This window comes from Canis lupus, chromosome 18, assembly GCF_011100685.1.
Source record: "Canis lupus familiaris isolate Mischka breed German Shepherd chromosome 18, alternate assembly UU_Cfam_GSD_1.0, whole genome shotgun sequence".
Lineage (NCBI taxonomy): Eukaryota > Metazoa > Chordata > Mammalia > Carnivora > Canidae > Canis > Canis lupus.
In genome coordinates, this window is record NC_049239.1 from 33,771,214 (window position 1) to 33,797,960 (window position 26,747).

The 26,747-nt window shown below is 41.4% G+C and overlaps 2 protein-coding genes across 3 annotated transcripts in view; one reads left to right on the top strand and one right to left on the bottom strand.

The window, feature by feature from the left end:
• The window catches only part of ELF5 (E74 like ETS transcription factor 5), a 33,028-nt gene extending 30,578 nt beyond the window's left edge, over positions 1–2,450 (top strand). For both annotated transcript variants that reach the window (XM_038563045.1, XM_038563046.1), the window contains 2 exons: positions 411–606; positions 1,065–2,450. In XM_038563045.1, the coding sequence (XP_038418973.1) occupies positions 411–606; positions 1,065–1,161 (293 nt within the window). In that variant the 3' untranslated portion in view covers positions 1,162–2,450. The remainder of the gene's footprint in view (positions 1–410; positions 607–1,064) is intronic.
• A 6,981-nt stretch (positions 2,451–9,431) lies between these two features.
• Positions 9,432–26,747, bottom strand: part of CAT (catalase) — a 39,985-nt gene continuing 22,669 nt past the window's right edge. Inside the window, 7 exon segments of the mRNA NM_001002984.1 lie at positions 9,432–10,128; positions 10,453–10,536; positions 12,013–12,120; positions 17,674–17,804; positions 20,618–20,756; positions 23,874–24,026; positions 24,704–24,895. Of these exon segments, the coding sequence (NP_001002984.1) occupies positions 10,063–10,128; positions 10,453–10,536; positions 12,013–12,120; positions 17,674–17,804; positions 20,618–20,756; positions 23,874–24,026; positions 24,704–24,895 (873 nt within the window). The 3' untranslated portion in view covers positions 9,432–10,062.

Here is a 26,747-nt window from a genome sequence, read left to right on the forward strand (position 1 = left end):
ATGATTGCTTTAATGGAAGCCAGACATTTCACAGCTCAGTGAGGGTCCAAGGAGAACACTCAGTCATAATAGGGAAAATAACCCCATTAAAAAGGCAGCAATTCTCATGAGTTAATTAGAAGGGTTTTTTTTGGGGGGGGAGGGGGTTAAAGATTCTATTTATTTATTCATGAGAGAGAGAGAGAGAGAGAGAGAGAGGCAGAGACACAGGCAGAGGGAGAAGCAGGCTCCATGCAGGGAAACCGATGCGGGACTCAATCCCAGGACCCAAGGATCACGACCTGGGGTAAAGGCAGGCACTCAACCGCTAAGGCACCCAGGTGTCCCGAGTTAATGAGAAGTTGTATAGCTCTTAGAATTTTTTTTTTAAGTAACTTCTTTTTTTTTTTTTCTTTTTGCCTTTTCCAAAGGCCTCCAAAGTTCTCATCTATGGGAATTTGTGCGAGACCTGCTTCTATCTCCCGAAGAAAACTGTGGCATCCTGGAATGGGAAGATAGGGAACAAGGTATTTTTCGGGTGGTAAAATCAGAAGCCCTGGCAAAGATGTGGGGACAAAGGAAGAAAAATGACAGAATGACGTATGAAAAGTTGAGCAGAGCCCTGAGGTGAGTTCACAGCACGAAATGCCCCGAGCCTTCGGGCAGAGTTCTGTAAAACGGCCAGCCACAGAGAACTGGATGGGTTTTGCAGTGTTTTCCTTGGTGGTAGCAAGGTCATGGGACAGCACCCCGGTGCTTAGTTACAAGTGGGATTAGGGTCAGTAAGCGGCCCGCCGTCCTCTCCATCCTTGGCGGTGGCCCCCGGGAGGTGGGGGGGGGCTCTGAACGCAGGACGCCCCACACATACACACGCAGAACCCGGTTCTGATCTGAGTGTGGCAAGGCTTAGTCCTCAAGACGTCTGGGAAAGGTTTCAGTGTAAGGTGATCACAGGGTGTGAAAATACCAGGGCGACCGACCAAAGACCAGCCGGGTCACCTGGGCGGACGAGGAGCATGTTTATGTTCTGTTGTCTTCCTGGGGTGCAGGCCTCCCCACATTTCTCCTTCTGCTGTCTTTCCCAGGTACTACTACAAAACGGGAATTTTGGAACGGGTCGACCGAAGGCTAGTGTACAAATTTGGAAAAAATGCACACGGGTGGCAGGAAGACAAGCTATGATCTGCTCCAGCACCGAGCTCCTCTTACAGATGTCTTGTCTTCTAGGCCATCGGATTGCAATAGACATTTGAAAGTCTTTTTTTGCTGTTGTTGTTAACCTGCAAGTGTGCTGATAAAGTTTCTCCACCTCTCAGCTTCCATGTGGATTCAGAGTTGTTGTTGTCTGTTCCCACGGTGACAGCAACCCTTTAAGAAATTCCTTTTTTTTTTTTTTTTTTTTACCCAAGGGAAGGAAGGAATGAGCCCGATCAAACATCCTTTCCCTAATCAAGAGTTGCAGAAACACAATAGCCCGAGCTATTGGTGCTACTCTGAGCAAAAGGATCCACCTCTGCCCTTAGAGACTCACCCAGTGCTCCCATTGGAAAGGCTCAGAAGCTTGAGCCTTTATTTAACTGCGGCAGCTCGCAAAGGAAAAGTGACTATTTGGTAGCTAGTAGAGTAGGAGGGGGTGACAGGTGGGTAAGGCAAACATACTGTAGCTTTTAAATCGTGCGAGTCAGATGCCATAGAAAAAGCGTCTCAATTAAATAAGAGAGCGGCTGCATCGAGCTGGGACAGGATTGGATTTAGCAGAGGTGAATGGTATGTTTCTGAACCAGAGCGTCGTGTGGGCCACTCAGCAAAACTCCCACGGCCATCCTAGAGCAACACACTGAAAGTTAGGCACATAATTAATTCCTGCCGAGTTAACGCCCCCTCTTCTCCTCCTGGTGGTGGGGGGCAGCAGAGTTAGTCAGCAGGGACTTGCGCCCCATTTCCAAATCACTGCTGTTTCTGATCCAAGGTGTCAGCACCACAAGGTTGTAGCTTGTTGATTCTGTGGCCAAGACGTTAAACCTTGGAGCTGGCCCTGTCCTGACACCTCCGTAACGGCCGATTCCATTATAAGGCTCCTTGGCTTTGTCTTCCTGGCATGTACCCAAAAGCTCTAAGACACATCTCCTTGGCAAAAGGACGGACAGTGAATTGATAGCAGTAAATGCTGACGGGTTAAGGTCTGCACTGACGTCTTCTCGTGGCTCTCGGGTGGGGTAGGGAAGCCATCGGTGACCCACGACCAGGTGGCAGGCCCCGAGGACTGCTGCTCCAGCAAAGCTTCCTGCTTCATGCGACCAGGCACTGAACCACCATACAGGACAAGGACCTCCGTGCTTAGAGCTTCACTTCAAATGCAACTTGTTCTAAAAAATGTGAATTACTGTAAAATAATCTATTTTTGGATTCCTGTGTTTTCCAGGTGGATATAGTTTATAAACAATGTGAATAAAATATTTAACACGTTAAAATGTCTCTGTATTGTTAAGTTGGGCAAGGCAGACTCGGGAAAGCATTAGCGGCCTGTAAGACCTTTGCTGAGACTTCCATTTCTTAGCATTTTGGAGATGGAGTTTTTGTTTTTTTTTTTTTTTTTTAGATTTTACTTATTTGAGAGAGAGAGAGTACGAGTAGGGGGTTGGAGCAGAGGAGAGAGAGAAAGAAGCAGGCTCCCCACTGAGCAGGGAGTCCACCGTGGGACCCTGGGATCATGACCTGAGCCAAAGGCAAATGCTTAACTAAGCCACCAGGTGCCCTGAGATGAGATTTTTAAAGAGCCCCAAATGATGCAAGAAATAGATGCAACGATCCTACCCACCACCTACATCCTAAGACAGAGGGTCCCCTTTGCAAAATGAAATCTATGGGCCAGTGGGGCCTACAGATATGCTTTTGTTATATCACAAATCACACACACACACACACACACACACACACACACACACTTTTTCTGAGGCAGCTGTTTTGAGGTTTTGTTTTGTTTCTTACTATGAATTAGTTACCTTATCTAAAAATCAGGGGATTGGGACACCTGGGTGGCTCAGCAGTTGAGCATCTGCCTTTGACTCAGGGCGTGATCTCAGAGTCCCGGGATCGAGTCCCACATCGGGCTCCCTGCATGGAGCCTGCTTCTCTCACTCCTGTGTCTCTGCCTCTCTCTGTGTGTTTCTCATGAATAAATAAATCTTTTTAAAAATAATAAAATAAAAAAAGTCAGGGGATTTACAAAAAAATAAATCCAGATTTCTAGCTTCTGTTAAAAAATCAGATTGGGCAACACTAGTTTTTCAATGCTTTGTGGCAGTAATTATCGCCTGGAGCTAAGGAGAAACTGCCCCTTTGGGCAGAGCATTTGGTCACTTCATACCTCCTTCCACACATTCAGCTTTGTTCTTGCATTATTGTGCTTTGTTTTGGTTTCGCTTTTGTTCTTTTCTTCATACACCCAGAATGCTTGTACGTTTTGAATTTGGGACCCCCATCCTGGCCATCTGAAGAGGTAAGTACCATGTCAACGAACAGACCCACAAAAGAAGAGTCTAGAAAATTGGAAATGTGCTAACAGGAAGTAACAGTATCTGTCTGCCACTCAAGAAGTTTTTTCTTTACAAAACCATTAAACCAGCCTCTTCTTTGTATTAGGTTCCCAGAGCTGTCCATGAAAAATTACCAAATTTAGTGGCTTAAAACAAGAGGAATTCACTCTCTCCCAGTTCTGGAAGCTGGAAGCCTGAAATCAAGGTGTTGGCAGAGCCATGACCCCTCCCTAGGCTCTAGGAAAGAATCTCTCCTTGCCTTCTTCAGATTCTAGTGGCTCCAGGCCTCCTTTGCTTATGGCTTCCAATTCCAATTCAAATCTTTGCCTCCATCTGCATGTGGCCTGCCCCTCCTTCTCCCCTTTCGTCTCTAAGAAGAATCCTCATCACTGGATGTAGGAACCATCTGGATAATCCAAGGTGATCGTATCTTGAGACCCTTAGCTTAATGACACCTGCAAACTCTTTTCCAAATAAGGTCACCTCCAGAGGTTCTGGAGGTTGGGACACAGGCATATCCTATCGCAGGACATCATTCAACCCACTATATTCTTCAAAACATGAACTTTACTTAAACATATAGCTTCGTGATACAATCCATTAAAGAATGGAAAATACAAAGAGCCGCTTAAAATACCACACCTTAAGCAAAAGATACCAAAGCAAGTCAAAAACCTACTACAAAACAATGTAAAATTCACTTATCAAACAGTCAAGTGAGGGAATACGATCCTTAAAAAAAAAAAAAAAAGATTGCAAGAGAGCTTTCCATAGAAAACTTTCAGTATATTCATATGGGATTGTTCAACATTGTCCAAAATTCAAAAGTATACAGAACTTTTTAAAGTTCACCTGTATAACCTTTCACATCTTTAAAAGCTCTGATAAGGATTTTAAAGCCTTCAGTTTGTCTTATCGGGACATTTAAAATGGAATTTGGCCATTTGCTTTATGGTATCATGAACTAAGAGGCAAAGAAATGCCCAAGCAGTCTGCCTACTCTTCTTTCAGAAAAGAACATGCTGAGATCTTAAAACTCATTTCTCGAGTAGGTAAGTTAAAGTGATATTCCTTTAGCAGGAAAATACAAAAGTAATGTATTTTTAAGCCAAAATTCTGACACTGAAGTTGAAAAGAACAGGGAGATCTTTTCCAGAGCTTAAAAGCCCAGACCAAGTCTTCCTTTCAGAAGAGCAAGTGATTTAAGATACCAGGAGTGGAGGGGCGCCTGGTGGCGGTTGAGAGTCCCACTCTTGGGTTCGGCTCCGGTCATGACCTCGGGGGCATGGGATCGAGCCACACATCGTCAGCTCAGTGCTCAGTGCAGAGTCTGCTGAAGTTTCTCTCTCCCTCTCCCTCTGCCCCTCCTACTCGTGCTCTGTCTCTCACATAAATATTTATAAATAAATAAATAAATCAAATCCCAGGAGCTGATCTTTAGACAGGTGCGCCAGAGGTTAAGTGAAAATGCCTTTTAAGGTAAGAATATAAGAAATGAAAACATGTGTCCACACAAAAGCATGTACGTGAACGTTCTCAGCAGCATTATTCATAGCAGCCGACAGCTGGAGACACCCATGTGTCTACTAACAGATGAATGGGCAAATAAAACATAGCATATCCATACAATGGGATATTATTTGGCAATAAAAGGAAGTGAAGGACTCACGCATGCTGCAACATGTAAGAACCTTGAAAACATGCTAAGTGCGAGAAGCCAGTCAAAAAGACCATCTATTAAAGGACTCCATTTAAGTGAAATGTGCAGAGTAGGCATGTCTAACACAGCAGGTGGACTTGGTGATGGGCACGGGTTGGGGCAGGAGTCAGTTGGGGGAACAGTGAGTGACTGCTGATGGTACAGAGCTTCTGGGGGGGGCAGGGAAGTGCCAAAAATGTCCTAAAATCAATTGTGCTAATTACACAACCTTGTGTATATATACTCGAGACCACCGAATTGTATACTTTAATTGTTCGAATTCTATGGTATGTAAATCATATCTCAAAAAAACTATTATTTAAAAAATAAAAGAGATTCCAATGATCCACTGTGTCAAACACTAAGAGTCCATGTGAGTAAAGAATAAGAATGGACCACTGGATTTTTTCATTGTGCTAAAATATATATAACAAAATTTAGTATTTTAACCTTTTTTAAAAATATTTTTTATTTTATTTATTCATAGAGACACAGAAAGAGAGAGGCAGAGATACAGGCAGAGGGAGAAGCAGGATCCATGCAGGGAGCCTGACGTGGGACTCGATCCCAGGTCTCCAGGATCACGCCCCGGGCTGCAGGCAGCACTAAACCACTGTGCCACCGGGGCTGCCTGTATCTTAACCTTTTTTAAAAAGATTTATTTATTTATTTATTTGAGAGAAAGAGCAGGGGGTAGGGGCAGAAGGAGAGGGAGAGAAAGTCCCAAGCAGACTCTGCGCTAAGCACGGAGCCCGACACAGGGCTCACTCTCAAGACCTTAAGATCATGACCTGAGTTGATACCAAGAGTTAGTTGCTTAACCGACTAAGCCACCCAGGCGTCCCTATTTTAACAATTTTTAAGTGTACAATTCAGTGGCATTAAATATATTCACTCTGTTTTGCAACCATCACCACCATCCATCTCCAGAACTTATTCCTGTCGCCAAACTGAAACTCTGTAACCATTAAACACGAACTCCCCGTTTCCCGTCCCCCAGCCCTGGGAACCACCAAAGGGACCTCATATAAGTGGAATGACACCATATTTGTCCATCTGCATCTGGCTCGCATCATGTCTTCAAGGGTCATCCATGTTCTAGCATGTGTTAGAATTTCCTCCCTTGTTAAGCCTGAATAAATTTCCATTGTCTGGATATACCAAATTGTGTTTATTCATTCATCCATCAATGGACACTTGGGTTTTTCCCACCTTTTAGACTTGGTGAGTAATGCCATGAACATGGGGTGCACACATACCACTTCCAGTCACTGCTTTCACTTCTTTGGGGTATTTACCCAGAAGAGGCATTGCTGGATGGGGCCATCAGATTTTAGCAACATGGAAGCCACTGGTGACCCGGACAAGGGCAGCCTGATTGGAGTAGGTTCAAGAGAGGACAGATGATAGTGGGGACAGCAAGAAAAGGCAATTCTTTTTTAAGATATTTTTTAACGAAGGGGGCAATAGCAGGAGAGCCTTATGAGGGCAAAAGAGGATTTGAGGAGACTTGAAACAGCAGGCCTGCATGCTAACAGGGATGATGCAGAAAAGGGCAGGGGTAGCCAAGAGCAGGAGGGAAGGGATGGGGTCAGTGTGCACGCAAGGTCTGGCCTTCAGGAGCAGAGCTCAACCTCTGTCAACAGGAGAGCATGTGGATGTCAATGCCAGCAAGTTGGAAGACCTCAGTGGAGAAAAGATAAAGGAAGGTATTGTGTCCTTGGTGAAATAAGGAGCTGAAGGGAGAGGGGGAGCCATGTGGGAGAGTTTACTGAGGAGGGAAAGACGGATTTCCAAGCCATGCCGAGGGCCCACTTGAGGTTTGTGGTCAAATTTTAAAAAGCCCAGTCAACAGGGTTGTGGCTTGCTCCGGTCATGGTCATTTCCAGGGCAGGAACTGAGTCACTGAGAGGCGTCCTTGACCAAGGCTAGGTTCTGGAGTAGTTATCATTTAGAACCAGATAAGATCTAAACAAAGTAACGAGGGAAATAAGGACACGAATAAGGTGATGACCACTGAGAATGATTGAAAGTTCTAGTCATGTTGAAGAACTTATGGGGGCGGGGGGGAGTTTATAGTAAATTAATGTTCAGAGACGTGTCACACAGACACACACACAGAGTCACCTCCATGGGTGGAGCACAATTCCTCACCCTTGGATTTTGGGCTTAGCCATATGATTTGCTTTGGCCAGTGAACTATCAGTGGGCATGACACAAAGGCTTGAAAAACACTTGCGCAGTTGGGATTTTCCTCTTGCAATATCAGCTTCCTGAGAAAGGAAAAACAGTAGGTTTCCTTTTCTTGCATCCTCACGCTTCTGCCATCACTAGGGACTAGCCATCACCATGCTCCCCAGAAGGATGACAGACATGTGACACCGAGCCACATCAACAACTACCGCAGCTGAACCCAGCCTAGGTCAGCCGAGCCCTAGCTGACCTGGACACATGAGTGATACATGATGGTTGTTTTAAGTCACTGAGTTTTGAGGTGGTTTTTTACAAAGCAGAAGCTGACCAAGAGAGAGTCCTAGGGGTGCTGCACTGGAAAGAAGGGGTGGTCAAAGTTGAATTTTTGAATAATCACCATACGATCCTAATTGTTCCCACTTAGAGATGAGGGAACTAATACTCAGAGAGGGGAAGCAACGTGCTCAAATATCCATAGGTAGAAAACGGAGAGCATGGATTTAAATCCTGGTCCATGTTGTCCCAAAGCCATGTGACACATCACCTCTTACGAATTTTATTCTCCTTATAAATTTGGCTCAGAAACTCTTAGGATGTATCTTAATGCCATTTAAAAGGAATATAATTCGGGGCACTTGGGTGGCTTAGTCGGTTAAACGCCTGCCTTTGGCTCAGGTCGTGATCCTGGGGTCAGGCCCCACATTGGGCCCCCTTGCTCAGCGGGGAGCCTGCTTCTCCCTCTGCCTCTGCCCCTCCCCCTGCTCACGCTCTCTTTCTCTTTCCTTCGCCATCTCTCAAATACATAATCTTTTTTAAAAAAAAGGAATATAATTCGATACTATCACCCAAGATGTAAAACCTAACTGGATAAGTTAACCTCATCAATATTTGTCTTTGAAAATTACAGTAAGAGGTCTCAGGGCAAAACTGGAGACACTTCCAGGTGTCAGATCTTTATATACAGGAAACATGTTAGATACATGTGATTTCTAGCTAGTGACTTACTTCTAGACGACAAAATAGACCAAAGCAGAGAATTATCTTAAAACTCCATCTTTGTGTTTATAACCAATTTCTAAATAAGCTCCGTCCCCATTATTGAGTAACATTAATTTTTATAAGCTTATCATATATATTTAATACTGTAAAAAGCCAGAACGGTAGTGAAGTCACTATATTGAAGAGTATTCACCACTAGGCAGGGCTGGAAAATTTTACTTTCTATGTTGACAGATGTAACAGTCTCCAAGCACACTCAGATACAGGAAGGATTTGGGCAGGAGAATTTGGCAGGGTGGGGGAAATAGTCTGAACCAAAAGATTGCAAGTTTGTGTCTACTAGGGGTCCAATGGTTTCCTGAAGCCCAAGATCTCAAGGAATTCCTGAGAGTAAGTAAAAACTGGTTTTGAAGATCTGAGGTGATGAGGATAAGGATTTTCAAAGAAAACAGGTTTTTATACTCAAGAGTTCACCTTTAAAACACTCCAATCAATTTTAAGCATGATAAGGATGAGTTAAAGAAAAAAAGAACTGGGGATCCCTGGGTGGCGCAGCGGTTTGGTGCCTGCCTTTGTCCTAGGGCGCGATCCTGGAGACCCAGGATCGAATCCCACGTCGGGCTCCTGGTGCATGGAGCCTGCTTCTCCCTCTGCCTATGTCTCTGCCTCTCTCTCTCTCTGTGTGTGTGTAACTATCATAAATTTAAAAAAAAGATATATAAAAAAAAAAGAAAAAAGAACTGGAGCTTCTTATTTTAAAAATTCATAATTAGACAAAGAAGTGAGCTAGTGGAAAAGAGAACTCAGTAATTTTCGAAGTTAAGAAATTTGCTGTTTTCCCAACAGAATTTAAAATTCTGGTGTCCGGTGTCTCAGAAGGCTGTGTCTAAAGGTTACTGGTTTAAACAAATAATATAGTATCTTTGTGATTTTCAATTTTAAGGGGAAGCATCTGATAACACATGACATTCACATTAAAAGTCCAACTTATATATGGGGCCGAAAGAAAGTACCATTCTTCTTATGTACAGATTATTTTATTGTAAAAATGTAGCAGTTACAAATCAGTCTGTTGTAAAATCAATGCTATATTAGCATGAATGTAATTCCAGGTTTTAAAAAAATCTGATCAATTCCAGGCAGGAATAAGCATTAAGCTATGATGTCACTGAAGTTATTTTCAAAAGACATCAATGCATTAAATGTGTTTTTCCCATATGGAACTGAGAAAAATTTAAATTTCTGGGTAGATCATCTTTTCTTCTTACATAATTACAGCCACACTTTTATTTAATAAGGCCATGAGATGATATATATAAACATACTAATTTCACCAAGACTTTATCTTATCAAATAAAATCATATTTCTGCCAGAAACTTTCATTCTAGTCATTTTAAGTGAATAATCCAACCCACCGCCAAAAGCAAATACATTTTCTTTTATATCATTGTTAAGCCCTACCCTTACTTCCCCCTAGGGAAATAGCATTAAAAGCCACTGCTACATTACTTGCGATAGAAACCTGGCTTATTTTAAAGGCGTAAGCTTGCATCTGCGCACCTAGCACAGGAGAATCTTCTATCCAGCGAAGGGTGGGTACGTGTGCGAACACCACGCTTTGCTTCACAGGTGGAGAGCAACCTGGGGCACGACTCTCACAGATTGGCTTTTTCCCTGGCAGCCAGGTGAGACCCATGCTGCATAAAGGTGTGAATCGCGTTCTGTTTTAAAAGAACAAGACCAGCAGGTTAATTAACTCGCTCAGCAGCAACAACTTGGTATTTATCTTAGCTTTAATTTGTGCTCGAATGAAAATAATAACCAGTGAGAATTGTATTTACTTCCACGACCTTATGTGGGCCAGAGCTGAAGTGAAGCGTATGTGCTTTGCGGGTGAGTTCTTTGCCTATCAAATGAGTATCCGAACAGCTTAAAAAAAATCTAATAGTTGTCCCTGAGAAGAATCCTCATAACAGGAAACCAAACCATCTGATCCATTCTGATTCAGGACACCCTCTTCCACGGCCAGGCTGCTCTGGGCTCACCTTAGGTTTCTCAGCATTGTATTTGTCCAAAAGAGCCTGAATGCGGGCCCCGTAGTCAGGGTGGACATCACTGAAGTTCTTGACCTGAAACCAGATGAAAAGAATGTAAATATGACCTTAGACTCCTACGAGGCCAGTCCCCAGTGTGTGTTTCCCAGTGTTTACCCTGAAGGTAGAGCAACACGGTGCTTAACACCACTAAATAAGATTTGGGGGGTCCGGGGGAAAACCCTGGCACATACTGGCTGAGCAACCTTGGATAAGCCATCCCTCTGAGCTTCAGTGTCCACTCCCCATAAAATGAGCAAAATAATTAAACCTACCTCATAGAATACTGCAAGAAAAACAGGAGGGGAGCGGCACTGACAGCATGTTAACGAGCTGACCTCAGAGAGGCCCAACAAGTCATGATGATTTGTTTTTTTTTTTTTTTAGTCATGATGATTTGTATGAAGAGATGGGCCCAGGCACTGCCTGAATTTAAAGTGACGTATATATACAAAGACACTGGCACCTGCTGGGCAACCCCACATACTTCAAGCAGGAATTCCTGACCGTGGGCTGGTCCGAGGCAGACAGCAGGAGGGGGGCATCGTGAACCCACACAAAGCCTTACAGCTCCAGCACCAGCAAGACAAGGATGCCAAGGGTTCAAGCCCAGTTCTGCGACCTACACAGTCTCAGTCGTTCTTACCGGTCAGATAAGACCTGCCCTCACCTACGTCACAGAGCAACTGTCCAGCTATGTGCTGCAAACGGCAATTTAAAAGTTTATTTTTCATACACGCATTTGTGAAAGACATAGGACTTTGCCTACAGAGAAAGCACCCGGCCTGCTGGTACTGGTCTCCAGGCCTTTGAACACATCCCAGAGAGCTGCTGGCCCAGCTGCCCCTTTGAACAGAGAAGCAGCAACCAAGAGACAAGGAAACTGTGGGGTTGCCTCAATTTCCAAGAAGCTAACTCCTGTGGCAGGCCCCAAAACTGCCAAGTGAGAAGCCTCCACGTAGCACAGTGAGCTGCCATTAGAAATACTCTGGCACCTCAGCTCAGTTCAGCCTGAGTTTGGAAGAAGCTCAGTTCTCCCCAGACAGCGTGCAAGTTTCTAGTTGCTTCTGAAGGAGGGTTAGGTCTCATGACACAAGTGGTTAGACAGGCTTCCCAAGACAAAAATGCAAATCTGTATTTCTTATCTTCTAAAGTCAAAGCAAAATTGTGGCAGGAGACACCTCTTATATTGGACATGACTCTGGCACAGAACTTGGCTGCAGTCAATGAAGAGCATAGGACAAAATTCTCCCTGAATTCAATTCACTTATTATATACACTGGCCAAGGAGCTAAAGGATTCATAGGTATAGGCCACATTCACTCGAGATACAACATGCAAAGAAAAGAATTGGAGGTGGGTTGGGGATTAGTACGATTTTTTTTTAAGTCTGATTAGATTCACGTAGAACACAAGGGACTTTTGTTAAAAAGAACACACTTCTTTTTAAACCAGCTGTGCTCTCTTCTCCGGCCAGCAGATGTCACCGTCAGCTTACGAAGTATCACTCACCGCTTTCTTCTGGATGAAAAGTTGTGCGTCCTTCAGATGGCCAGCAATGTTCTCGCACAGGCGTTTCCTCTCCTCTTCACCAAGTACCTTCAAATAGAAGGTCCGCACCTGCTCAGGGAAAATGCACGGTGCAGAGAGTCAAATAACCAGTCCGTCATGAACAAAATTCACCCAACCTGCCCACTTTTGAAATGAGAAAGTGAGACTTCTCAATGGTGTGAGACTGAAAAAGTTTTTGAATTTAAGAATAATTTAAAATTGTAGTGAAAACTCTCATTTGTGTGGTGTTCCTCGCTTTTTTTTTTTTTTTTTTTTTTTTAAGCAAGACAGGAAGAATTTGGTTGATAATAGCTCATAACTGCATCTTAGTAATGTCCCATCTAGTCAGGGCTTGCATGTCTCTTATAAACAAAAGACACAGTATAGCCTACAGTTAAGAATCCCACCCACCTTCTACTGACCAGTCCAGAGTGGGCAAGCTGTCATCAGATGGAAACTTAGCATAATACAATCTTTGTTCAATTCACCTAGAACCATGGAGGAAAAACCCCTAATTCATTAATCTATACTCTTAGTTTTTCAGAAGCCAAGCTTTCCTGGAAAAGACACATGTTAATAGTGATACTTTATGTGATTACCTCCAAAATGACTACTAACAGATTAAAATGAAAAATAGGGGCAGCCTGGGTGGCTCAGGGGTTTAACGCTGCCTTCAGCCTGGGGCGTGATCCGGAGACCCGGGATCGAGTCCCACGTCGGGCTCCCTGCATGGAGCCTGCTTCTCCCTCTGCCTCTCTCTCTATCTCTCATGAATAAATAAATAAAATCTTTATTTAAAAAAAATGAAAAATAGGAGCTAAGTAGTAAAGTATGAGTCCTAAGGGCTTTGCTCACTTCTGAAATCAACCATTTCTAAGTAACAGCTATGATTTTATTCTAACATTTCACTCCTTCCTTCATTCAGTCAATACTTATTTATGAAGTACCTATAATGTACCAGACACTGTTCTATGTTGTTCTATTACTGTTTATAAAGTCCAACAATAACCAATTCTCCAAAGTATCAAACTCATAAAATGGCAAAATGTTCATGGCTCTTCTGTGTTATTAAATATCGAGACATAAAAATATTTAAATTTGAGCAAAGTTTATATTTGATACCAAAGTTTTAAAAAAAATCAGGTTTTGACATGAACACAATCCAATCACAGTACTGCATTATGGGGATTTTCTCAGATCTATCCCCCCAATTCACTAATTCTCTCTTCAGCTATATCTAACACACTGCTTCACCATCCACTGAGTCACTATGTCTGCTGAAATTTTATTTGAGAGATTGTACTTTTTGTTGCTAAAAACATATATCTGGTTCTTTCTTAAATCAGTTTTTTTTTTGTTTTCCCATATCCTATTTTTATCTTGTAGATCATATTCCTTTCCCTATCTCCTCGAATATGATATATATGCTTATTTTAAAGCCCTTTGAGATTATTCTATCACATACACAACTCTTCCATCAAGTGCATGTGCAATTTCTCGGGGCACTGGATTGTATTGTAATTTTTCCCCGGGACTCATCTCCAACAGGAGTTATCTTCTGCAGAACCACCACCTGTGTACAAATTGTGAAGGTGTCTTTTTCACCATCTCTGCAAAGGCCTAGAAGGGTTCACTGACTCATTGTTTCTCAGTTCAGGACTTTGATGTGATTCAAAGTGTAGAAGAATGCAGAGATCTCACTTGAGAGGAGAAGAGCACAGGAAAGGGACTCCCAATTTCTCAGGAAATCTAGAGCCCACATGCTGGCAAGCTGCATGCAGCCTCAGTCTGGTACATAGTTTTTCCCACAAAGTACTGGTTCCTGGCTCTCATCATTATGTCATTATGTCAAGAGCCCAGTTCTAGCTCTCTACAACACATGGAGCCTGCAGCCTAAACTCCTAGCCCCCTTGGAGTCATAAAATCAAAGTAAGATATAAATAGGGTCTGGTTTCCCACCATGATATATATACCTTCAATGTTCACCAAGATATTTAATTTTGTTAGCTCAACTATTAAAAAAATATTTTAATCTAGCATGTCTGTGTATGACAAATAGAAGTAAGGCCTCCTACATCCCATCGATCTATCTACCATCAAACTAAAAAGAAATTGGTCCTGCAATTTCAGCAGTGTGCTGGAGCCTACTTACTCATGAGAGCACTGTCATCTTTTTAAGAATTTTGTGCATTGTTAAACATGGCTGTTATTAAAAACTCAATTATATAAATTTACAATTAAATTATATTGCAAACAAAAATAATAAACCTTTCAAAATGTATGATTTCCCAATTATTACATATTTGTGTTATTTGTGTCTACTCTATCTCACGGTAGAAATTATTACATAATAGTGTAATACTGAACATCACGTCCCAGTGCCACAGATTCAGTCACACCATGTTGCTAGCTTGATATCAGCTCTAGGGAACATTTTCATCAAGAAAACTGACAAACAGGGATCCCTGGGTGGCGCAGCGGTTTAGGGCCTGCCTTTGGCCCAGGGCGCGATCCTGGGGACCCGGGATCGAATCCCACGTCGGGCTCCCAGTGCATGGAGCCTGCTTCTCCCTCTGCCTGTGTCTCTGCCTCTCTCTCTCTCTGTGTGACTATCATAAATAAATAAAAATTAAAAAAAAAAAAAAAGAAAACTGACAAACACTATAGGGCACCTGGACGGCTCATTGGTTAAGCAGCTGCCTTTGGCTCAGGTCATGATCTCAAGGGTCCTGGGATTGAGCCCTGCATCAGGCTCTGCACTAGCCAAGGAATGGTGTGCTCTTCCCTCTCCTTCTGCCCCTTCTCCCATTTATACATGCACTTTCTCTCTCTCTCTCTCAGATAAATAAAATCTTAAAAAAAAAAAAATTGACAAACACTATAAACCAGGACTTTTCCTTTCTGCACATAACTGTTAGTATTTATCAACACACCTCTCAATAAAACCCATATAAAATATTTGCTCTCCTGCAGATCTGGTTAATCTAGCTCCAAGAGGTTAAAAAAAAAAAAAAAACCACACAGACACACACAAAGATAAACAGCACTCCTATCTCAGTGTGTGGACAAGATGATTGCAATATAAACAGCATGGAACCCTTACCCATCTGAGCCTCGCTTCAGCAGTCACGCTGCTCAGACAAAAGGCAGGTGGGGCTTGGAAGTCAAACTAAAGAAGTCTCCAGGGTGCTCTTATCTGCATATCCTTGCACCTGGCTAGCAACCACCATCTGTACATACAGCTCAGCTGCTCACTACACGGGGGGCATGGACCCACACATGGGCTGGCCATTCAATTTTATTAGCCAGATAAAGAGTCTGAATGGCTTTATCAGCTCCAACACTCTAACCATAGACCTTTGATAGCAGGACCAAATTCCTTTTAAAGGAAACGTGATATTTTTACTAGTATATACAAATAGAATGATTTTTTATTTAAGTGTAACAGCCCAACAGTAAAGGGTACCAGCCACAGGCATGAAGTTCAATGATTTTTCAGGGAACACACGACGCAATCACCACCCAGGTCATGAAAGAACATCATTCACACCTCTGACATCTCCCCACCAGAGTCCCTCCTCCTCGTCATTATCCCCTTTTTCTCCAACTGCCTCCCCAAAGGCAATTCTTTTGACGTCTAATATTTAAATGTGTTTTGCCAAATGTGCTTATCCAACTCTAGTTGAACATCTGGGTAACATGAGCAGCTTCTGGTGCTCATATGTACACATTTCTATTAGGTTCCTACACAGCAGTGTCCTTTACTAGGGCCAGAAGACACGCACGTGTTTAGCTTTAATGGATACTGATACACAGTTCTCCAAAACAGCTGAACTAACTTACACTCACAGGAGAGTTGTTTCTTTTTCTCTCAACACTTGGTATGGCCAGTCGTTTTCACTCTAGCTACTCTGGTGCAAATACAGTGCTACCTCTTTGGGGTTTTACTGTGCACATCCCTGGTGACTACGGAGATAGACCCCCTTTCTGTATGTTTTACAGTCATTTAGATCTCTTTTGTGAAGGACCCGTTCAGGTTTTTGCCCAGCTTCTACTCCTTCGTCCTTCTCACTGCTCTGTAGATCTTCACATATTCTGGACATGAGTTTTAGATGAACTTCAAATATATTCTCTCACTCTATAAGCCATGCATTATCTAAATTAATTTTTGCAGAGGTAGTTAATACCAGAATTGGCCTCATGCAGGCAAAATTCTTTGAGAGGCAGGGATCACATTGTAATATACTTGGTATCACCCACATCACCAAGAATAATGAGGTTACTACAAAAGGATTTTAGAAGATGTTTAATTTCATCTAAATATGGTTTACACCCTACTATAATTTTTTATATACACGTACTTACATATACATATGTGTGCCTTTCAAATAATATATTTGTAGTGAATTAATTCATGTATTTAAATATCTTTTACTTGGAACCCACATTTATAAATTGAGAAACTAGAATATAGTTCTTATTCTAATTTAAAAAGTTTAACACCAACTCCCTGAACAGAACTCCAGGACAACTAGACTTTTTAATTTCATTCTTCTCTTTGTGTGAGGTATAAGCTATACTTAATTAATGAGAAGGCTGCTCTTCAAAGTCAAAAGGTCTCTTTCAGTGCGTCCACTGAGAGAACAGCACTCAGCAGCCACACGTGATTGGAAAGAGGGTGGGCACTTGACCCAGGGCAATTAACTACAAGCTGGCCAAAGGTCAATGATGCGGCCTAGAGTGAAAAGATCAAATCAATTTGACTCCCTCTCTCTAGAATCTGATATAGAATGTGTGTCAAAAGGGTCCAAAAAAAAGTAATAGGTGGAGAAAGAAGCCATAGAGTTAGGCCACCATCATAGCAAAGCCACAGCAATGTTAAAACAGAGGCTAAGAGATAATGAGGAGAAACTCAGGGAGACATGTCAAGGATAAGCAATCAGTACTGAAAAATAGAAGCCAACAAGTGGAAAGCAGTGGAGTCATGTGAACAGTGTGTCCTACAGTAGAAACACCCACGCTCTCACTACTGAGGCTCCAAGGGCTACTGGGAATCCTGTTCTAGTCCCTTAAATCTGTCTGCCTACCTTCTTAAATGTAATTATACTTAACCTTTATTTGCCTGCTTCTTACATTTCTATGCGTCACTGCTTCCCCAATGGCCCCCACCCATAATCCCTTCAATAAAAATTGGGGGAACTGAAATGAGTCTCCATACCTTGTACTGAAAAAGCACAGTAACACAACTCTTCAACTCCATCTAATAAAGGGTCTGACTTATGATTAGAGATGTCTTTCATGAATTCAATTTAAGATATATTAGACACTTTAAGGTGGGGGGAGTTGGGGGTGCCTGGGTGGCTCAGTTGGTTAAGCGTCTGCCTCTTGATTTTGGCTCAGGTCATGATCTCAGGGTTGTGAGATCCGGCCCTTCATTGGGCTCTATGCTCAGCATCAGCCTGCCTGGGATCCTTTCTCTCCATCTCTCTCTGCTCCTTGCCTCGTTCACGTGTGCTCTTTCTCTAAATAAATAAAATCTTGAAAAAAATAAAGAGGGGGACATATAGACATTGACAAGGAAACTGATCAAATGACTCCCACAGAAGCCCAAGAAGCCATTACCTGAGTGACATTATCTTCATTGGCACTGTTGAAGCGCTGCACATCTGGCGAACATTGGCTGCTATGCTCTAGGACACAACGCTGTTGTTCAGGAGCACTAAAGCTATTGGGGTAGTAATTTGGAGCACCACCTTCAAAAGAAAACCATACAGATTCACTTAGGGAGATGAAAAATGAAGTAAATCTACAGTCAATGTAATAAGATATAATTCAAGTGGTAACTATAGATCATGTATATACACACACATATATAATACATATGTATGCCTTGTACATATTAATGTCTCCTATTTAGCTATAGGCAGGACCTCAGCTTCTTAAAGAATAATGCCACCTTCCAAATGTTCTCATGGGCAGTCTCACTCTGAGTTTTAATAAAGAAATCTCAAGTTTTCTTGAATACTTCAAGTGATCTGATCTTTAAACTCTTCTCTCTCTATATATGCTTATATATATGTGTATGTTTGATCTGGCCTCCAGAGAAAAGGAGACCCAAAGATACACTGCAAATTTAAGAGTTTCATTTGGGCTTGGGCTCAATTCCAACACTGAATCACAGAATTCTTGGGAGCAACTGAAAGTTCTAGCCCTGCTCCTTTAATCTACAGACACATAACTGAGCCCTGACATGTTAACTGCCTGCTGCAAGATCACATGATAGTTACTAGTAGAACTGGGATCTGGGATCTGTTTTGTGTCTTCCATCCATCCAGCGCAGACTATATTCGTATTACAAAACTCTACTTCACTATTCCTTCAAGGTTTTTAAGATTCTCGGAGAATCTTCTTTTCATTGACTATGACTTTACACAATTCTAGCTTCACTTTTACTTCCCTCTACAGATAAATAAAAAAGGATTGTTTTTTAGGTTGATATTTCTAGGATATCAGCACTTACAGAAAAAAATGACAACTGCATTCAAAACATATTTTCTGACTTCTGGAATAAATTAAAAGGCTTTTTTTTTTTTTTTCATTTTGGCATATTTATTTTCCTAACCGCTTCAGCTGATGTTGGCTGAAGGCTGAATTACCTGAGCACATGCTGCCTAAGCAGGAGTGGCCTAGAAACATATTAAGTGTTTTGAATAAACCAGTCTGAGGTTGGAATTTTAACCAGCTCACTGCCAGAGTAAATTATGCGGACTGGATAATCTAGAGGTACCTGTACATCACACCAATCAAGGTTACCAAGGACATATAGGAAGGAGGAGGACACCATACTATTATGGAGCCCAATTATTAGCCCTTGGGATTCATTCTAGGTCAGCCTCATCTATATCTAAGGCAAAGTGCTCCAACAATCAGTCACCACAGTGGTCTTCTGCACTAAGAATTAGCTCTTTGAAATGTGCCTATTTGAGGACTTCTAAAATGCTATCTCCAAATGAGTTCTGACCTTTACTCAAAGTGGGAGTTGTCTTCAAGTCATTGACTACTGGGAACAATTAAGCTTTCATGAAACTTAAAGAGCACAACCCAAATGCTTGGCTTTTAAAAGTAGGCAAAGGGTGTGTCAAAATATATCCTTAAGTAGTTTTTTCACACATGTGCCACTATAATGGTAAACAAGAATGATAAACATGAAGCAGGTGCTTAATAAAGAAGTTCCAGAACATACATGAGCCTCTCTCTGATAAAGCCAGTCTCAATAACAAAAGGACTGACAAATATGAAAGGAAAAAATAACTTTAGAATAAAAATGCAGAAGACAGACACAGGAAATATCAGTTACTTTGGGCAATGGCACACCCCATTAGCTCTATAAACCTCAGAGAGCATAAGGATTGCAACACCTAATATAATCAGCTGGTGAGCAAGTAAACTCATTAAATACAAAAAGAAGGCTTAGTCATAATGGTAACAAATGCAAGGCACAAAATTATATAAACAAAATAACCTTAAGTCTGTATAAAATAGTCCCAGAAAAAACTGGCAAAAAATACAGCAAAATGCAACAGTTGTGGCCTGTGAGTGTTGGGGCTGTAAGTAGGTTTTTCTTCTCCCTCCTCTTCCTTCTCTTCTATTTTCCAAATTTTCTTTAGGGCACATGTGTTATTTGTATCAGAGAAAAATAAACTTTTTTTTTGAATATAGACATCGATGGCTATAAATATAAATCATCAGTAAAATTTCTGAAGGGATTAATGTGCAGCCTATTACTAAGACAAGTGTGTCCTAAATAGAAAAAGAAATTAAGATCTGTATTAAACTAAGGAGACTTAGAAGGAAAAAAATTAAACATTCTCTAATTTGAACAAGCAATCAAAAATAGAGGCTATTTGTACATGGCACCAAAAATAATAGTTCAAAGAAAAAAATCATAAATTTGGTAAATGAGCTCCAAATAACAAAATGCAGTAGAGCCTCATCTCATCAGTTGATTTACATGGATTCAACTACATTCATTTAGTAAAAAATAAAAAAAGTGAAGGCGAATCCCTTGATTTACTGTCTCCCTTATTCTAACCTGCCCCAGTCCATCTAAAACTCCAGCCACATGTTCCTCCATGACCCCAACAAAGGGCAATGAAAAACAAGAAACATGAACTCTTGGCTTTTGCACTTCCAAGAGTCTAAGTCCTCATGATTTAAGAGTGATTTAAGGAGCTGCCCACTTTGTGAAGAGTCTTTAAAACCTAACCCCTAAGTTGAATGCTACTCTACGACAGCCAGTGTAAAAGATCTTTCTCCCCCATCCTTCCTTATCAGATGGGCAGCAAGTCAAATCTGAGATGGGAACTCTCAATAAAACATCAAAGAGATAAAGGCATAAAGGGTCTTCAGGCAGTTTAAACCTTCTTTGCTTCAGAGAGCAGAAGGTCCCCTGGGAACTCTTCAAGAGCAGGAGACTGACAACCACTGGCCTGGTATGACATCCTCTGTCCTCTTGCCCAGCAGTACCCTCTAGCCTCCCTGGGGGAGCGGAATGTCTGAGACCTACCCTGATTGTCGAGCATGCACATGGGGCCATCCCGTTGGTAGTTGGCCACTCGAGCCCGGAAAGGACAGTTCACAGGTATCTGAAGATAGTTGGGTCCCAGGCGGTGGCGGTGAGTGTCAGGATAGGCAAAAAGACGACCCTACAAGTTATAATTAAAAAGGCACTGAGTGTGCCGTCACACACAAAACACAAGTCTATAAACTTTATTCTAAAATTTCAAGCACAAAGCACTGTGTTTACCACCAAACCCTGCCCATTCCCCCCACCCCACCCCAGCCAAAAGAGCAAAGTTTCCTTCTCTCATGAAATGAGTTGTCCCTAACCCAACAGTCCTTAATCTTCTGCGTCATACAGCCAAACAACCACAAATCTTCACACCTGTTCTAGATAAGAACTCCCTTTTCCCCCTCAAATAACAAGTTACTGCTCTGTCTCATATTGCTTCCTACTCTCAAGGATGTATCACATTGTAAAATATGTTTGTTAGAACCCAACTAACTGGAATCTACGTCCTGTTCACTGTGATCCGGCTTACCGCTTTGGATAACACTCTAAAGTTCATCAACATGATCTGGTCGAAAGGTAACTGAGACCACTGTTCATTACCACACGACTACTGCCACCTCCAGATGCTCATTAGCACCCATCAGAGCAATTTCGAAGTCCCCCCTATCTGGCTCTCCACTTCTAGCTTGTCCTCCGCCATCATCGTCCTACGCACTCCTGCCAAAAGAATCAGCCCCAGGCCCCACGCAGATCACATCACTATCTGCTCAAAATACTTTAGGGATGCCTGGGTGGCTCAGTGGTTAAGCATCTGCCTTGGGCTCAGGGCACGATCCTGGAGTCTCAGGATCGAGTCCCACATCAGGCTTCCCCGTAGGCAGCCTGCTTCGTCCTCTCCCTATGTCTCTGTGTCTCTCATGAATAAATAAATAAAATCTTTAAAACAAAAAACTTTAAAAGTTTCCTCACTGGTCTCCAAATGGCTAACTAAGCACAGCTGTCCTTCCCTGCTGGATGGCTCCTCACACGCCCCCGTGGCATTAGAACTCACAGCAAACTGAGCTTGAGAAGTTGTAGAAAGATTGGGCAGAATCTTGACTGTACCTACTAAATAAAGCCCTTTTACTTTTTAAACACACTTCACAAAACAAAACAAAAAAAACAAGAAGATATCACATTAAGTTTAAAATATGTTTGCCATACCCAAAATTAATACTGACAGAAATTATAAGATTCATTCATACAATTCAATTCACTAATAGAATTGCATGATTTCAGTTATCATCTTTCCTCAGGACTTTTTTCCCAAAAGTTTCAATGGAATGTCTTTAACATTTGCTATTTGTTGTTGCAGAGAACACGGATTTGACTTGTGGTCCTTTTCCCTGGGCCTAGGCCTCTATCCAATGCTTCACTGCTCTTCTAACTGTATGACGCAGTGTTGTTAGCTGTCTCTATGTCTCACCATGGACCCACAGTTAACCTGGATTAGGAAAAGAATTTGGATGGTATTTGTTCTTTAACCTGTTCCCGCAATACCAGGGAACAAGTTCATGCCTTGGCAAATCCCAGTAACCTCCTTCACATGGTTCAGCTCCCTTCCCACCCCAAGGGAAGGTTGGGTGCCCAGAGTCCCAGGGCTTGGCTTCCTTTACTCCTTTCAACACAAGCACTTCTACTTGTGCTCTATGATCTGTTTGGCTTTCCTTCTTTAGTCCCTAACCTCCAGTTCTCTCTTGTTCTGTGTGTCACCAACTGGATGGGTTCTACTTGATAGAATGGTTCTACATTTCTCAAAACTGAAGAAACCTTCTTTTCCTAAAAGGGACAATTGTACAGACCTCTACTCAAGCACTGAAGTCCCTCCCTGACAGATGCTCAGTGTACCCCCACCTTATTCCTTCTACTCTAAGAAGTGGCTGTTTACAGTTTAAATATACTCAACATGGTCCATCATACCTATATTCAGGTCTCTCTCCTGCCCCATTTTATCTCTATTGAAAACTGAAATCCTAGCCATTCTTCAAAAGCCATCTCAAACACTACCTCATTCTTAAAAGCTTGTCATTATCCTCCTAATAAGATTTCTCCTGATTCAAATGGCAATCTGCCTTATATTCTAGTTATCTTGTGTTCTTCTGTTACAGCAGCCAGAGTAATCTATTATACACACAGGGGTGTTCAATTTATATTAGTTAAGCGGCCCCTGGGTGGCTCAGTCAGTTAAGCATCCAACTCTTGATTCCAGTTCAGGTCACAATCTCAAGGTTGTGAGACTGAGCCCCACATCGGCCCCATGCTGGGTGTAGAGCCTGCTTAAGATTCTTTCTCTCCCTTACCCTCTGCCCCTACTCACTTGCATTTGGGTGATCTCTCTCTCTCTCTCTCTTAAATAAATAAATAAGTTAAATTGAACTAAAAGCTAATGAAAAACTTATTTTCTATAAAAGTCTTAAATGTTCCCAATGTCAAAGCAAAAATGCTACTATTAAAAAAAAAAAAAAAAAAAACAGAATCGTAGCTTGTCTCCATAGGGAGTCCAACGCTTACATAAGAAGGAGCCGTGGTCCGATCTAGCATAATAATCTTTAACCTTTGTTTCGAGGTCAGAGTCCAAAAACACAAGAGATTGATTTATTCAATAATTATTAAGCCAATTCTTTGCCTACTGATTTCTGGTCCAAAAAAAGTATTTTTCACTCTTTCTACTCCTGAAAGAGCCTAGTGGAGTGATGAAAAAATAGTGACTGTGTAGGAACATGACTGAAACAAATGGTTAGACTGACCTGCTGCTTTCAATCACTGGTGACATACGTTCAGCTCATAAAAAGCATCTCCAGTCTCTTTTTACAGATGGAAAAATTCAAGCATCACCATGGGAGGGGAAATGAATCAAGTTATACTGGCCAATTAACAATATTCTCTCCCATCAATGACAGACTGAACAAAGAGTGCTTTACTCTACAAATACCGGAGGCATTTCTGATGTCACTTCTTTTAAATTAAGAGACTAAATGTCAAAGTCTTAACATACTATGAAATCCTCTTTATACTGTAATTTTATAATGTCAGGATGCTTAGGTAGACCCGCAAGATTAATTAAATTTAAGTGGTGTTCTAGTTAATTCTTTTTATAAAGGTCATGCCAAATTACAGCACGTGTATGTGTGTGTGTGCACAGGCACGCACGCATTCGCCTGTGTCCACTCCTGCACTCCTGCCTCAGAACATCTCAATCCACCAGGTTTACCTGAAGCATTTTGTCAGGGCTGGGCTCAATGCCAGGTGGCATGTTGCTTGGGTCAAATGCCATCTGTTCAACCTCAGCGAAGTAATTAACTGGATTCCGGTTTAAGACCAGTTTACCAACTGGGATAAGAGGGTAGTCTTGGTGAGGCCAAATCTAAAAATAAATGTCATATTCACAATTATCAGACAACCAACTAAAGGAAATTAAAGCACTCATTAAAAATGACAGATTTGGGGGCACCTGCATGGCTCAACCAGTTCAGCATCTGCCTTCATCTCAGGTTATGATCCTTGGATCCTGGGATAGAGCCCCGGGCTCCCCATTCAGTGGGGAGCCTCCTTTTCCTCCCTCTGCCCTTCCCACCTTGCTTGTGCTTGCTCAAATAAATAAATAAAATATTTTTAAAAATACTACCTTTCTAATATAGTGAAGCCATATAATATAATGAAATACCAACTTTCTAATACAATATAATGATAATAAGTGAAAATAATTTGTTAATCCAGTAAAGTGAAAAAGAACTTCAGGTAGTACACCAGTTGAATCTTTCACAACACTAAACAGTAAATACTGACATCTTCCCTGGGCAAAATGGACATTAGCTTTGCAAGATCTGTTCCCTGCTAATAATGATATATCAAGCCACTTCAAGGAACTCAATGAACTTAGCAAACGCGAACTAGAAGTGAGATGCACAGGCCAGGAAAATCCAAAGCGGCCCTACTGCATTTTGTACAGGACTTCTCTATCGTTATGAATACTTGACTGGAATTTGTCAAATTAGGTACAAAGAGACTTAAAAAAGAAAATTTGGTTGCTAAGGGACTTACCTTGGTAAGATCAAATGGATTGAATGGAAAAGTTTCTGCCTGACTAAAAGTCATGACTTGGATATAAAATGTCCAGGAGGGGTAGTTGCCTGTGGCAATGGCATTGAAAAGATCCCGGAGGCCGTAGTCAGGATCTTCATGAGAAAGTCTTGCTGCATCTTCAACAGATAGGTTTTTGATGCCCTGGTCAGTCTACAGAATGAGAGAAAGCAGCTCAAACTGAAATGCATTGGCAAAGTTACGGACCTTTAATCAGTTATGCACTGAAGGATGATGAGCAACACAACTCAAAGACTGGATTTTCCTTGTAACAATTCCACTGTTTAAATCTGATAGAGAGGAATTCATCAACAAGAAATTCTACTTGGTTATCTTGATTCTTTCAAATGTCCAGGGCATCTGTATATACATTTCATATTTATAATTTGTCCTATCTTTCCCTTTCTGTAGCCTATATTACTTGAAATTTTTTAATTGTTAACATATATTTTATTTTCAATTTCTCACCCATGTAAAGAATGCTGTACTACTGTCTTCAGAAAAGCGAAAAAAATTAGGAATAAAACATATATAACATCAAATGTACCATTTTAAAGTGTCCAATTTGGTGGATTTATTTTATTTTTTATTTATTTTTTTTTTAGTGGATTTTTTTAGTCTTGAAAGTCTTGAAATAAAGTTGCCAGGTCATACAGTAACTCTACATCTAATTTCTTGAATAACTAAAAATGGTTCTTCAGAGTGGTTATTATTTGAAGTTTTAGAATTATGGTACTTTCCAAATCAGGAAAAAAAAGTCAAAAGGTATTTTTAAAATAGGCACATAATTATTTTTCTGCATAATTTTTCAGTTGTTTTGTAAGAGCTCAAATCAATTAATGAGATTGTGCTAGCTACCATACCTCCACTCCCATTCTCTTCCTTTTATTTTTTTTGAGAAGTCATAGAATCACAGTTCATACAGCTGAAAAGAACTTCAGTAGAGCTGCTCTGAACTACTTCTCTGACTATGAGCAGGCAAAATTCTTATTTTGACTTCCCAAGCAAGCCATTAACTAAGTTAGTCACTGCCACTAGCGCTCCTACTATCACACCCTATTGCCTTTCAACTGATTCTCACCTGTATCTTAATTCTGAAAGACCCTCACAAGCCAAGCATGGAAAAGACTGCCTCAGCAAAGTCAACTATGAAACTCTACCACAGAAATCTCAAGTCTTTCTATCCAGGGGCAAGATTTGAACCCTTCTCACTATCAGACCAGAAATACAGTCACCTTCCAGATTTAAAAATGGAGATCACCATCTGCAGATCACTGGAGAGCTAATACATTAAATTGTGCAATAATATTGCAATACTTTTCTGATTTTAACTGAATCCCTTGGGCTTAGGAAAGACTAATCATAGATCAGAATAATTCCAGACTGATACATCCAAATAGGTCTCAGGCTCCCCCAGGACTCTCTGCCAAACAGACCCATAAGCAATCCAATCCTTCCAGGATCAGGGACAGCTGCTATTATTATCCCAATTTTACAGTGACAAAGCTGGAGCACAGAGAACTTTTAATAAAGTGACCAAGTCACATTATTAAAGCCACCACCACGCGGGTCCCTCAGACACAGTCATTTAGCCTGTTCTTGGTGACACAACACTGCTCCCTTTGGCAGTTACAAGCCAATGAGGCAACTCTTGCTTAAAACTGTTCCTGGCCAAAGATTATACACCCAAGTTACAAGTATAAAGAGGGGAGATAGTTTTCCTGTTTGAGATACTTACATAAGTTGTTCAGAAAAGATTAAGACAAGACAGGAAAACAGGTCTTGGGTAGACACCACTAAGAAGGAGACTATATTTGTCCTGAGTCCACTTCTGGTATGCGCTTATTTTAGCAGTAGCATTTGGAAACATTTTCTTAGGCAACCAGAGGTGTTTTGTTTTTTTTTTTTTTTTTAAATATAACCTTCTAGAGTTCTCTGAGAATACTGCTTACTATAACAAATGCCAAGATCATAATAAGAGAGAGCCCTTTAAAACACTTCAGTT